This window comes from Corvus cornix, chromosome 1A, assembly GCF_000738735.6.
Source record: "Corvus cornix cornix isolate S_Up_H32 chromosome 1A, ASM73873v5, whole genome shotgun sequence".
Lineage (NCBI taxonomy): Eukaryota > Metazoa > Chordata > Aves > Passeriformes > Corvidae > Corvus > Corvus cornix.
The window spans coordinates 13,055,564-13,068,565 of NC_047057.1; the positions used below are offsets into that span (position 1 = coordinate 13,055,564).

At 43.5% G+C, this 13,002-nt stretch overlaps 1 protein-coding gene across 1 annotated transcript in view; it reads left to right on the top strand.

Annotated features, from left to right (window-relative positions):
• The window catches only part of CDHR3 (cadherin related family member 3), a 35,482-nt gene extending 23,483 nt beyond the window's left edge, over positions 1-11,999 (top strand). Inside the window, exons 14-19 of the mRNA XM_010395629.4 lie at positions 826-1,070; positions 3,641-3,813; positions 5,183-5,196; positions 6,644-6,675; positions 8,071-8,119; positions 10,865-11,999. Of these exons, the coding sequence (XP_010393931.3) occupies positions 826-1,070; positions 3,641-3,813; positions 5,183-5,196; positions 6,644-6,675; positions 8,071-8,119; positions 10,865-11,178 (827 nt within the window). The 3' untranslated portion in view covers positions 11,179-11,999. The remainder of the gene's footprint in view (positions 1-825; positions 1,071-3,640; positions 3,814-5,182; positions 5,197-6,643; positions 6,676-8,070; positions 8,120-10,864) is intronic.
• Positions 12,000-13,002: the final 1,003 nt, after the last annotated feature.

Below are 13,002 nucleotides of genomic sequence, written 5' to 3' on the forward strand. Positions count from 1 at the left end.
TAAAAAGCTGTGAGCATCAAAAGAGAGAATCTGTCCTATTGCAGTCCCTTGATGCCACAGAAGGAGCTCTGTGGACATAGTATTGACACATGAATCCATACAATGGCTATGTTGATAAATCAGTGTCTGACCACACTGGTGTCCTGGCACTACAGACCTGAGCTGTGTCATGCATTGGCCTCTGAGCCACAGAGCATCTCATGGCTGTAAAATAGGCACTGTAAAATAGGCATGGCCTTCAAGGTCAAGTCTGCCTGCAGCCCAGGCCATGAGCAGCTCTCCAGCTACAATGGACAGAAAGCAAGGGGTGGGGAGCCAGTATTTCTGAACTCTCCTCCCTGCCCCATGCTGCTGACAAAGCACTGGAGGCAACCAATGTCACTGAGTCATGAACTCTCTTCTGGGGGACCTCTTCAAAGGCCACTGCCTCTGGGCAGATGGAGAAGCCATGGAGAGAGGCTGGAGCTACACTCCAGGAACACCCCAGTAGCAGAATGACCCCTGCCACAGTGCAGGGTCCTCACCCCAGCTGGCTGTTGTTGGGTGCTCCCCAGGCTGTAAGTTCAGGTCATTCAGGTGACCTCTTGTGTGCCCTATGGCTCTGAAGTGTTTCTACAGCCTCCTCTCTGCTATGTCCCCATAGAGGGTCTTACTCTATATTGTAATGCTTTTGTGACTGCATTGTTTTAAATTATTTTATATGGTACAAGGCAGCTCAAGGAACCCTTCTTGCCATTGACATTTCACCACACTTCACCATTTGTTACACACATTAATGTGGAATTAAAGTAAATATTTTTGCATATTGGTGTTACCTTTTTGCAGGCAATAAGAACAATCATTTCATCTTTTCACCAAGTGCTGGCTCCAACACATCTCGTCTGATTCTCGCATCAAAGTTTGACTATGAGAGTGGGCTTGATACAAACTGGATTTTCAGTCTGCGCGTCCACATAACAGATGACAATTTAGTATCTGCCAGGGACAAAACTACACACTCAATTAAAACTGGAACAGTGACTTTAAGCATCAGAGTTATCCCAAACCCAACTACTGTCACTACCACTACAGTAAGTTCACTAAAACTTTTGTCCAGTTCTGCATTTCTTTTATGGACTAATCTCCACAGGAGTGCAAAAAAGAGGATAGATGTATGCAAAAGGAAAGCAAAAACCTAGAGTACATCTAGTGCTGGGAGGTTCTGAGCCCTGTGCTCTTATGATGAAGCCAGAGATGGTTGACGTGCTTAGTGATGAAGGATTAGTCCCAGGTACAGCGTCATAACATGTGTTTTGTATTTCAGTTTCTAAAACAAAAAGGGCAGGAAGCCAGAGGACCGGGCATGCTGCCATTACCATGCAACTGGAAAGTTAAAGATTTTGGCAGCTTTATTAATAAGGAAAGAGCAGGGATTAACCTTTGTCTGGAACCTTAAAATTACCTCATGCATTTTGCACTACCTCTTTTTTTATTCATAGCTATTCACTCCCCCAGCTGCCTTGCAGTTCTTTGTGCTTCTTTATCATTGGAGCACATTAATCTGTGCCTACCAAAGTTGAAACAGACAACAACAACAACAAGAAATCCTCATCACTTGAAAGGGTCCTTTTCCCATCCCTGAGGTCACTGTCGTGTAAAACTTGGAGCAGCATGTCAAGAACTGACGCAGTTGTGCACAGCCTCAGAGTGTCACTGAGTTTTCAGCAGGTTTCAGACAGCAAATCCAGAGGGGTGGGATGGGTCTTTCCTGAGCTCCCTGCCCATATGGTGGTCCATAGCTGAGCTGAGGAAGCCTGCACAGCTTTTGGCAGCCCGAGTGGGATCTAACCTTGCACAGCCTGTGGAGGTGTGGGCCTGTGTCCCAGCAATAGAATTCACTTCTCTGCACAGCCGTCCCAGTTGAGCTCTGGCTTACCAGTTTAATTTTGAAGCTGATTTCCATCAGGCTGGTGCATGATGTGAAGAGAGCTTGCTTTTGTCTTGCCTATAGATGTAACACAGCCTCAGGGTACCGACCACTCTGTCCCTATCCTTGTAGCAGTCACCCCTTCAGGCCTGGCTGCACCATCGTCCATCATCCAGAGTCCATCCATTCCCTGCCTGCCTGCAGATGGCATTACCCTTTTCTCTCTTGCATGCAGGAATGAAAATATGAGTTTCCAAGTGAAGTAGTAAAAGACCCTTTTGCAGTAAAATGGTCTGGATCTTCTAGAGGCTACTGGTAACTGAGCCAGAACCAAAGAATCCTGCTAACAGCACATGCAAGTCTGGTTGCTTTGCTATGAAAATGCTTAGATCCAAATTTTCAGACTGATTAATAACCCTGTTATTATCTAATGCTCTTTTGGGAAGGAATAAATGATTTTTTCACTGCCTTCTACTCCCCCTACTTGATGTGGAAATGAAAAGTTAAGCTGAATAAACTTATTCTGTATTTCTTTCCCGTGCTTTACCACAAATACAAACAGTCTCAACCACATACCACAGCATTAAATCTGTCTCCCTAGAGATACCAGCCTTCCACTTTCAGGCTATTTTCCAGAAGAACACTTCCATTAGAGCAAGTTCTCCCATCACTACCCTTTGCATGTGTTCAGTGCAGCGACTCAGTGAGTCAGATACTGGAAAGCTGGTAGTGTAGAAAAGAAACCCTGTCACAAAAAGTCTCTTGTGACTTTAGTCCAAATGAGAATAAAGTGGTGGTGGCAGTGATATTATTTGAGAGTTTCTCTAAGCATTGGATGTATCTTTTTTTGACAAGACTAAGTAGGTTATTTCAAAATTATCCTTAAACTAGAAAGAAATAGATAGCCTGCTCAGTTTCGTACTCACTGTTATTACAAATGTCTTACAGAAAATTAAATAAAAACTTCAGTAGGTGATCAAAACTAATAGTACCACACTAGGTAATGAACCAGGTAGAGCAAATGAGTAATGTCTGAAATGTGTGAGGATAGTTTCATGATGGGACCTTAATGAATGGGTTGCTAGCACCAAGTGGTATGCCAGCTCAGAGATGTGTCTCCTGACACTCAGGAAGATGTGGGAGATTGCAACTGCTCAGGAAGTGTGCTTTTCCTTTCTGGAACAAGTCACTGGGTAAAAAAGAAGGAGTTTCATTTCTTTTTATACAATAACCCAGTTCCTTAGGGTTCAACTCTTACAAAGCAGACTGGATGATCACTGCTGTGAAGATGACCTACTTCCAGTTTTGCCTTAGATAACAAGAAAACATTATCTCAGTAATGGTAGTATTCCCTGAACTTGCCCACCCTCCAACAGTGTGCTTACAGGCTGCCTCTCAGGCTTTTAAACTTCTCCATGACATGCTTGTGTTAATATAAGATATTGAAACATGATCTGGAACCTCCCCTTTTCCTTGTGGGTGGGCCCCATTTCACCTGCCTTTGGTTGCCCCAGGAGCTCAGTGGTCCATCCCAGCCATCTGAGCTGCCTTGGCAGTCAGCAGGCAGGCACATAGGATGAATCACTGTCTCCCTCCATCTCCCTCTGCCCATCATCTGCAGAGCCCCAGGGCAAGCTCGGGCCGGGTGCCTCAGTGCAGAAGTTCAGCCAGATGAAAGGTGCTGTTGGTGTCGGTACGCAGCCTTGAGGAACTCTTCCTGTCTTGTTTTAAAAGCCTGGCTTCACTGTTGTGACAAAAAGGGAAAACCTCTACTCTCCGTCGGCGTGGTACGTGCCATTCGTCATCACCCTCGGCAGTTTGCTGCTCCTCGGGCTGCTGGGCTACCTGGGGCTCCTGCTGCTGACGCGGCTCCGCACCCGCTGCCCTCCGGCAGGGAGAGCGCCTCTGTGAGTCCTCTTACGAGTCCCCCTGGGGAAGTCCCCAGCAGCACCTGGCAATGACAGAAATGGCTCAGGCCTTTCAGCCGTGATGGTATCGATGATTTAAATCTTTTATAGCGGCATGCCCTGTACTGGCAGTAAATGCTAATACAAGCTACAGTGATATTTGTGTTAATGTTATGAAATCCAGGAAATGTGTCCATGGCTTTTTTTTCATGGTTTAGTAACATTAACGTTAGCAGAAGGTGGAAGTGGAATTAGCAATTATGACCTCTAAAGGCAACTATGCTCATGAGCCTCAGTCAGAGCCTGTGCCAGACTCTGCTGACCACAAATATTTTGGTTTGTATTTGACTCCCACTCCAAGGGAGCTCCTATCTAGGTAGTTACTGGATGCATTTTCCTCCCTCTCAGCTACAGATCCCAGTGTTCCTTGCAAATACTGGTTCTCATGCCAGATTTGTTGTTCTGGCAAAACTTCCGCTGATTTCCGGGAGTTTTACCCAAGCCAGTTACAAGGCTCTGGCCCATAAAGCTTCACAGTACCTCTAAGTGCTCGTGCTTGGCAAAAGGCATGGAAGCACCTGGGACCAGCTCTGAGTCACTGTGGGAAGTGCAGATATCCCTGCTTGCTGCCTTCTCAGTGGGCTGGAACCTGGCTGCCTCTAAATTGACTTTGTTCTTCACAAAACAAAGATAAGCAGTCCTTTAAGTGGCTGGAATTAAAAAAACCCCGGGATTTCTAGAAGTATTCTCAGGATCTGGACAGCAATTTAGAAGTTAGATTAAATGTAAAGAGGTACTATATGACTGTGACTATAGTTCAAATCGTGTGTGCAAAGCATTTACCAGCTTGTGAAAAAAAATGACAAATGAATCTAAGATACTGCTATTATTTATTAATTGGGGAAATGATTTATTGGAAGCTGGGCTCTCCCATTAAAAAGCAATTTCTATGTTTTCAAAAACATTTACAACCTTTCAAATATTTTAAAAGGTATTCTCTGAGCACATCAGATCCAAAAAATTGACCTTCCTCCAAGAATGGAAAAAATGACAATATCTGAAAATATATTTTCCCAGCTTACATAAATCCATTATGCTATCATCAATAAGACTTTATTATTTTAATAGCATTCCTTCTTGAAGAACTGTTAGAGAAATGCTCAGGGCTGTTTTCTTGTTTGAGAGCGGCATTAAATGATACAGGCTTTCTGTGAAAGCAAAACCAGAAACCAAACAAATCAAGCAAATCTCAGAATTTGAGGAAACACATCCTTCTTGCCAAGTGAAAGAGAACAAAAACTATGATTTTTTTGTGTAGGCAAAACTATGACATTTGTTAACTACACTCTTAATCTTCTTTTCATTACAGGATAAACGCTCCAGGTATGTACCTCTTTTCTATATTTTAATGCTTCAGAACAAGACCTTGTTTTTGATTCAGTGTAAAATATGTAAATTAATTTCTAGATAAAAAATTGACACAGTAGAAGGGTACTGAGATTAGATAATCCTGGGCAATTATGTGAGGCTTGACAAAGTGATTTCATGGCCCTTTTAGTCTTCAAATCTATCAGCTATTAGGCAAAACCCAGATTCAGAATACCCAGTCTGGTATTCTGGCACAGATGCTAAAGAATAACTGTATTTTTCACACACAATTTATACGCTATCTGTTAAAAAATAATCTCATCCATCTATAGCACCTTCAAAAGTCCTCTCCACTCTAATTCCATGTTCTCTAATCCCTTCATTTTCTCCCTTGACACCATTACTTCATGTACATAAAGATTTATTTTGAAGTATTGGTCCTTTTAAAGGGGTTGTATAACTTAGCAGGGAGATAAATTGCACATGGAAAAGCATGGTTTTTTTAAGGAGTCTTGCTCCTTTTAGTCCCATTATGTTTCTGCTAGAGAGCATTGCTCATATGGGCTCAGTAGGACCCTGGTTTTGTAATTCCCCCTTTCCTCAGTCACTGTCTCCCAACTGGAAAAAACACAGGACTAACAAACTCCACAAAATTAACTGTTCTCTTGGTTGCCCAATTTGAGACATTTCAGTGTTGGCTGGTTTCCAAAAAATGATTTTTTTTGCTTTCTGAAAAACTGGTTCCCAGATGCTGGGCAGCAAAGGCCAGACAGAACAGGTTTCCCATCAATGCTCAGGTTGAGATCCACATGCAGCACCTCAGAGTTTTGCACACCTGGCCACAAAGCACATTTGTGGTCAGGCACAGTTCTCCAAAGAAAGGCCATTAAACAAATTGGCAAGGAGTGAGCAAGAAGAAATCATAGCAAGTAGTTGGGTATCATCCACAAATCCATGCTGTCGAGATGCCCATGGCACTGCTGCTGTGTTTGTTTGCATGTGGGATGAGTTAATAGTGTGGCAAATTGACACACAACCAAATTGTTCTTCAATCCGAGTTTTACTTGACTGAAAATGCAGCTCTTCCATGTTTTGTCTCCAAGCTGATATTTGACACAAGCTTTGCAACTACAAACATTCATGGAAAACAATAATCTACATTTCTTGTTCAGATATTCCCAAAGGTGAATTTCTGTATTTGTTTGTATTATTTAGAAATGGAAACCTGTTTAATAAACCACTGTTATTCATTCATTACTGACTTTTCAAGGCTAGACTTTTGATTAGTCACTGGCAACTGTGGATTGTCACTCAGCATTTGAAAAGAAGTAAGGCTCATTTAAGATGTCTCAGCATTTGAGTAGCAAGAATGTCTATTTCTTTGAGGATATCTTGGCTTTAGTGTCTATAGTCATCATCAGAAAATTCTGGTTATTAATAATGTGCATTTTCCTTTCTGTAGAAAAGAAGAAGCCTAAGAAAGAAGTGGTTGTGGTAAGTACTGCTGGCCTCAAAACAAACCCCAGTTTTGCCAGCCTCATCATGCAATACGATCATAGGACCCTTTCTATGAAAGGTGTCTGTTTTCCAGAGAATATAAAAATGATAGGCAAGGAAAAAAGGATTGCCCTCAAGTGCAAAACATTTCATTGTCCCAACTGGCCTCTGTGTTTGGAAACAACATGGGGTGTGAGGGGTGCTCACCTGCCCTGGGGCCCCTTTGCTTCCAAGTGCCAAAATGCTGTACTTGGGAGGTCAGGCAGGCTGTGCCCACAACAGGGACAGGGAGACTTGCTGCAGAGGTGGGATGACAAGTGCCCCAGCTTCACTGATGGCAGTGGTGCACTGCTGAGACACCACTGACCTGTGCAGCCAACTCTGACCCACCTGAGTGCAACCAGTAAGGTATGCCAGCATACCCAAACTGTAAAGAGTTTGGCCTTGATAAGCTGTTTGCAGCAAAACATCATAGATGTTTCCACTGTTGGAGATGTTTCTTTGCTCCTGGATCTCGGGGCTCCTTGCTTTTCATAGACATTATTGCACAAAGGCTGTCATGCTCTCAGGCATGTGGTGTGATTCCTGGAGTGGTCCTTTGCAGGTCCAGGAGCTGGACTTTGATGATCCTTGTGGGTCCCTTCCAACTCAGGATATTCTGTGAATCTATGCAAGGCACTTTGATTAGTGAACTCCCTCCCCCCAAGTTTTTCAGAGAGGGGATTCCCAAGCCCACTCTGGGTGGAGGATATTACCCCACCAAATATTACCGCAGGCCTGGGCCCTAGGGTGTATCACCGTGTCCCGCAGCCATAGGGAGGAGGAGAAGATCCAGCAGGCAGGAATTGTGCAGCAAGATTGATTTATTTAATTATTTTACAAACTCTTTTGTAGACTTTTTTCTTCATAGTCTAATTGGACAAAGGATCAGCCCCCCCTTGGGGTGATTGGCTAAAATCCTAAAACATCCATTGTCAAAATATTTTTCTACTGTACCATAAACAAGACTTTTCAAGGTTGCAGGTGTTTGGCTGTTTACAGAACTCTGCTACCTCTTCTGTGAGAGAGAAAAGTCTCTCACGGACTTAGAAAATAGCAAGAAAATCCTTGCTAGCAGCATTTTTGTATCTACAGGAGGAGACCCTCTTGTGGCTACACATGTGGAGGCATTTAGCATGTCTTATCAATTCTCCTTTGAATATCTAGTGGCGAAACCCTACACCACAAATGGCTCTTGTTGCCGGTTTAGATTAAACCCATCCTAAAGAAATGCAATATACAAGTCATACAAATCTACCTCCATTCACGTAGGTCACCATTTCCAAGTCACTGCTCCTCCTTCTGACTTGACGAATTCACAGGTTTCATTTCACATTTTGTGTTTCTTCACAGACAATGACAAAGCTAAACACTGTCTTTGATGGAGAAGCCATAGACCCAGGTAATAAAAAGCAATTAACAGGGAATATGAATATTAGGCTGGAAACAAACTGGATTAGTTGATTTAAATATGGTTCAACATTGGTTTTTCATATTTCAGGTTAGCTGTTTCCAAGGAATGGGAGCTATATCTCACAGATAGTGAGAATCAAGACAGTGCCTTAGTAGCATTCATAATGGTAGAATATACTTATGGTCCTTGAAAGCACACATCTGATGGTCAGACTGTTCACTACTCCTCTGCTAAACTGGCATATATGGATGTGGTATAGGAAGGTGGGAGAGGAGGAGGAATTTGCTGCAAGTCTCTTGATCTGGTGCTGTCATAACTACATGGTCTCACTCTTCTCATGTCTGGGAAATGGCCAGGAGGTTAATGTCACTGCAGAAGTACTGCCTTCTTCTCTTCTTTCCCTGGATGCAGGGTGGGTGGGTGGGTGAGTTACTGGCTCCTGTACAAACCTCTTCCCTTGCAGCAACAGTGCATTGCTGCTGTTTATCCAAGGCTCAGGCATCGCTTGTTGGGGAGAAAAGGGAAGGCCATCAGCTGGCAACAGCTACTGATTGTGTCACCAGGCTCCAGCTGTGCTGACTCTGAGCCTATCTGATTAACCAGCTGGGAAAAGCGAAAATAAGGCAAAAGCTACAAACCTCAGGATGATCTGGGAGGTGTGTGCTTATCCAGCTCCCCAGGTGACAGCCACTGCTCTGCAGCAGAGCTCATTGCAGGAAAAATATTTTTGTTTTCCTAAGGGTTGATCTGGCTCACCTCATTGCCCTGAAACACAGCCCCTGCCTGAGCCCCTTAGTTTGATGCTTGGCCTGGAATTAGGGTGCCCAGCCCTGTCCCTAATGGCTGATGGCCCCAGCATAGAGATGGGGAGCTGGTAAAATGTGACAATCAGTCAAAATAGGTTTTTAACAAATAGATCTGAAAATAGGTCTAAAACAATAGGTCTAGAAATCACCCAGAAGGCAGGCTTGTTTCAAGGCTTGGATTCATCTGGCCAATTTCCACCCAAGTGCCTGTAACTTGTGTTTCTTATTAGCTGGCTCAGGGCTGTTGGATGCCTTGAGCTAATGGGAAACACTAGGCATGGAGACTGAAACACAGTTTGGGCAAACAAGTGGGACCCTACTGTGCAATTAAGCCCATCCACAAGGCTGCTCAAGGCCAGTTTGATCCAGGTCCAAGCTCACCTGCTATTTATAGAGATCTGGAGGAATGGGCTCCAAAATCCCTGCTTTTTCCCTGAGTAACTGCATTTGTAACATACTAAAAATGGATAGTCTCTAGGCTACTGCAAGAGCTGCTTTCCAGTGCTCTTGCAGGATAGCTGGGGCTCCCTTTCTCAACAAACCTGACCATACTGGACTTAAGGATGTCTGAGCCCATCCAAACTGTCATGCAGAGCCACAGCATTCGTGTTGTGCCTGACACAAGCATTAAGCTGCAACACAGCTCTGGGGGGCAGCAGGGAAATGTGTGCTCCCCACTCCTCCCCTCTCTTCTCCACAGCTCATCCCAAACCCTAGAGGATCAAAATTGCTTGTTTGGAAATGAGATTTAATAATTCCCAGGACATCATCAGTTGAATATGATTAAGAGGGATGGTCAGAAGCTGTTTTCTGATCTGGGCTGCTTTAACATGTCTGCCTTGTAAGCAGTCAGAAAAAATAACATGTAAAGAGATCCAGTTTCATCTTGAGTTGCTCAAATTGTGTTAATGCGTCATAAATCATTAATTCTGATACAAACTGCAACATGTAGTAACACGTAGACACTGTTTCTTTCCAAGCCTTAATGGTCTTTTGTTTGTCTCCTATTACTAATGTTTACAGAAAGTGCCATTATAGCTCCTGATTCTCTGTTTAGCAAGATACAGTGCTTTAGACTGTGAGGCAATCACACAGGACACACAGCAATTTTTTGACTTATCTCTAGTAGCAATGAACTGAAGGAGAAGATATATTTGCTTTTAATGTGCAAGTAGAAATTAGCCATAAACCCTGAATAGAGACAGAAATCTTTCTGACAAGGAAAGGTAGACATGTGTGCTAAACAACACAAATTTAACAATATTTTTTATAAATGAGAGAATATGTACTTGTACAAAACACACAGTGCTTCACTCTATTAACGGCAATGCGCATGGCAAGCCTGGAGGAAAGCATTTTGTGCAAATGGAGAAGGAACGCATGCAGCCAAGACTCACTGGATCTCCAAATCCTGGGTCAGTCCGGATGAGCTGAAGATGTATGTGGCATATTGTGCTCCTAAGCAGGTTTTACTGCCTCTGGTAGGCAACTCTACATGACAAAATAGGCACAGACATATATAATGGTCGTGCTCAGTATGGCCAAAGATAGAAGTTTTGTCCTCACGACTATGGATGTGTTTGTTACACTGCCCATGTTAATCCTTGGTAGCTGGAACTTGGATAGAGTTATAGGGTGATAAGAAAGTTGAGGGTTTTTTTGGAATGGGAATGTTTTAAATATCTCTGTTCCCCGAACTGCAGAGACAATTCTTATAGCGGCAGAACAGCCAGCGTCTCCTCTAAGCAGCCACTGCGACACCCAGGTCCCCATAGAAATGACGCTTTCCCTTTCAGGGCCACCTCCCCAGCTTGGCTGAATTCCAAGTGCTTCACATTTCTCAGTTCAACCCCATGCTGAGAATGGCCATGTCCCAATCTGCTAAAGCAAGAATGATTTTAACCTGTTGTCTTTTTGTTCTTGCAAGTTACTGGCAGAGTGTATGAGTTCAATACACAGTCGGGGGCCCGGAGGTGGAAGAAGAGCAATGAGCCCCTTCAGCCAATGCTAGCTATGCAGGTAACATCCAGTGCCACAGACAATAGTGGCCAAGGGACAGAGAGACCAGAGGCATCAAGCAAAAAAGAGCCTTCAGAGAAGAGGAAAGAGCTGACTGCAGCAACAAAACCGGCTGCCAAGCCCTCAGCATGGCAATCAGAAACACCAGGCCAGGCTGGGCTGAGATTGCAAAAGCAGAAAGGGGAGTCTGAGGACAGGGGATTATCTTCACCAGCCCCTTAAGGCAGGAACTGACTTCATCTCCCAAAATGAACTCTGCTTTGCTGTTAAGCCAGAGTGCATGAGACTCCAAGGTGCCTCCCAACTGACCCCTGATTTGAACCGCCAAATAGTCAGATGAGATTTTTCGCTCTATCTCAGCTGTAAAGCAAAAGGTGGCCATAAGGTGTGCAAACCGGACCCAAAGGCAGGATGAATCTGGATGTACCTTTGGCAGGTGCATGTAAGAGCAGGAGAGAAGAAGAGGAAACAAAGCAGAGTCATGGACAGAAGCATTCAGTGCCCACTGCCTCCTCCAGTGGTAGTTTTCCCCTAGAAGAGCTCTGCACCTCCAGCAGACATGGTCACATCCTCTGAGCGCCTTTGGGAATGGCAGCATACACAGATGTGCTTTCTCACCAGTGAATGAGATCTCCTGTCCCTGCTGAGCAACCAAATGAGTGAAAAGCACATCAGGGTAGAAATGTTTGCTGGTAAAAGCTGAAAATATTTTCTTTTCATTCAGTATTTTATTTCAGCCCTTCCTTGCCCTCCCATCTTGCTGTAGGAAAGACCATGGCTTGAAAGCAGTTCTGGAGTAGAGAAAACCCACACCTTCTTGTGGTATCTCAGGCTGTCATGTCAACACTTTCAGCTTATTTATCTTTTGTAACACTAGCAGCATTCAATATCTTCACCTATACACGGGGTGAAATAATCTTTTCTGAGTGTGAGCATGTATAATGTAAGTTCTGTCTAAGAACCTCACATAAAATAAGCAAACCTGACAAGATTTTATAAAATTATTTTAATCTGAAGAAAAACAATTATAAACGATGACTTAATACTCCATGTCTTGCCTTGTTTTCTTTCCTGATTACAAAAAAGTTTTTTGACAACGAGGGACTGTTATCAGTTGGCAAAAGAAAATCTTGGTTTAACTTGAGCAGGGGCGGTCCATGAAGATTTTATTCAGTCTCTCACATACATTGTTTTTTGTCATACAACGAAGGACTTGGATGGAGAAATCCACAGTAATTTCACCAAGGATCCTACACTTCAAAAAAGCACCCCTCATGGTACTGTGGCTCTTTGCTGTGCTCCAAAGGAGTGTCTTGACTCAGGAGCAACTTCCCTAACAAACACAAATGATCTTGAGTCCAATTTCATTGCACAGTCAGAAACCCAGCGTGTAATGAACACCACAATGATACAGATAGGAAAAAGTGATTTATACTCTCTGAGCACGTTATCAGTTTAGTGTGTCCATGGCAGTTGTCATAGCATTGTTTGACCCTCCAGCACCAACAGGGCCAGCCACACATTCAGTGGCCCAACCCACCATTGTTTGCATTTGTCAGCTGTAAATTTAACACATTAAATTTCTATGCATGTGGTTTTCCTGTGACAGAGAAACTGTGCAGTAACTGGTAGTGCTGTTGTAACTCTGATCTTCCTAGCACTCTGACACCAAGGCACCTCCAGACATTAAATTTTGTTACCTGAAGAAGTTAACTGCATTATTTTCATGACAGGAAGACACACAGGTTTTTGTATTTACTTTCCTGTGCATTTATCTAGGGCAGCTGCTTTGCTTCCTTGATTATTCTCATTCTACCTCGGTGATTAATAGATAAATACTTTTTTTTTTTTTAAGGGAAGGCAGAGACAGGCTGTAGTTTCAGCCAGGAAACTGGTGAAGAGATAGTACTTGACTTTCTTTACTACTGTTCCTGCTGCTGAACTGCACATACTTATTTCCTTCCTTCTTAGGAAAAAACCCCAACAGCAGCATAACCTGGTACCACAGCAAGCTCTGAACTCCATGTATGCAAACACAGTGTCATG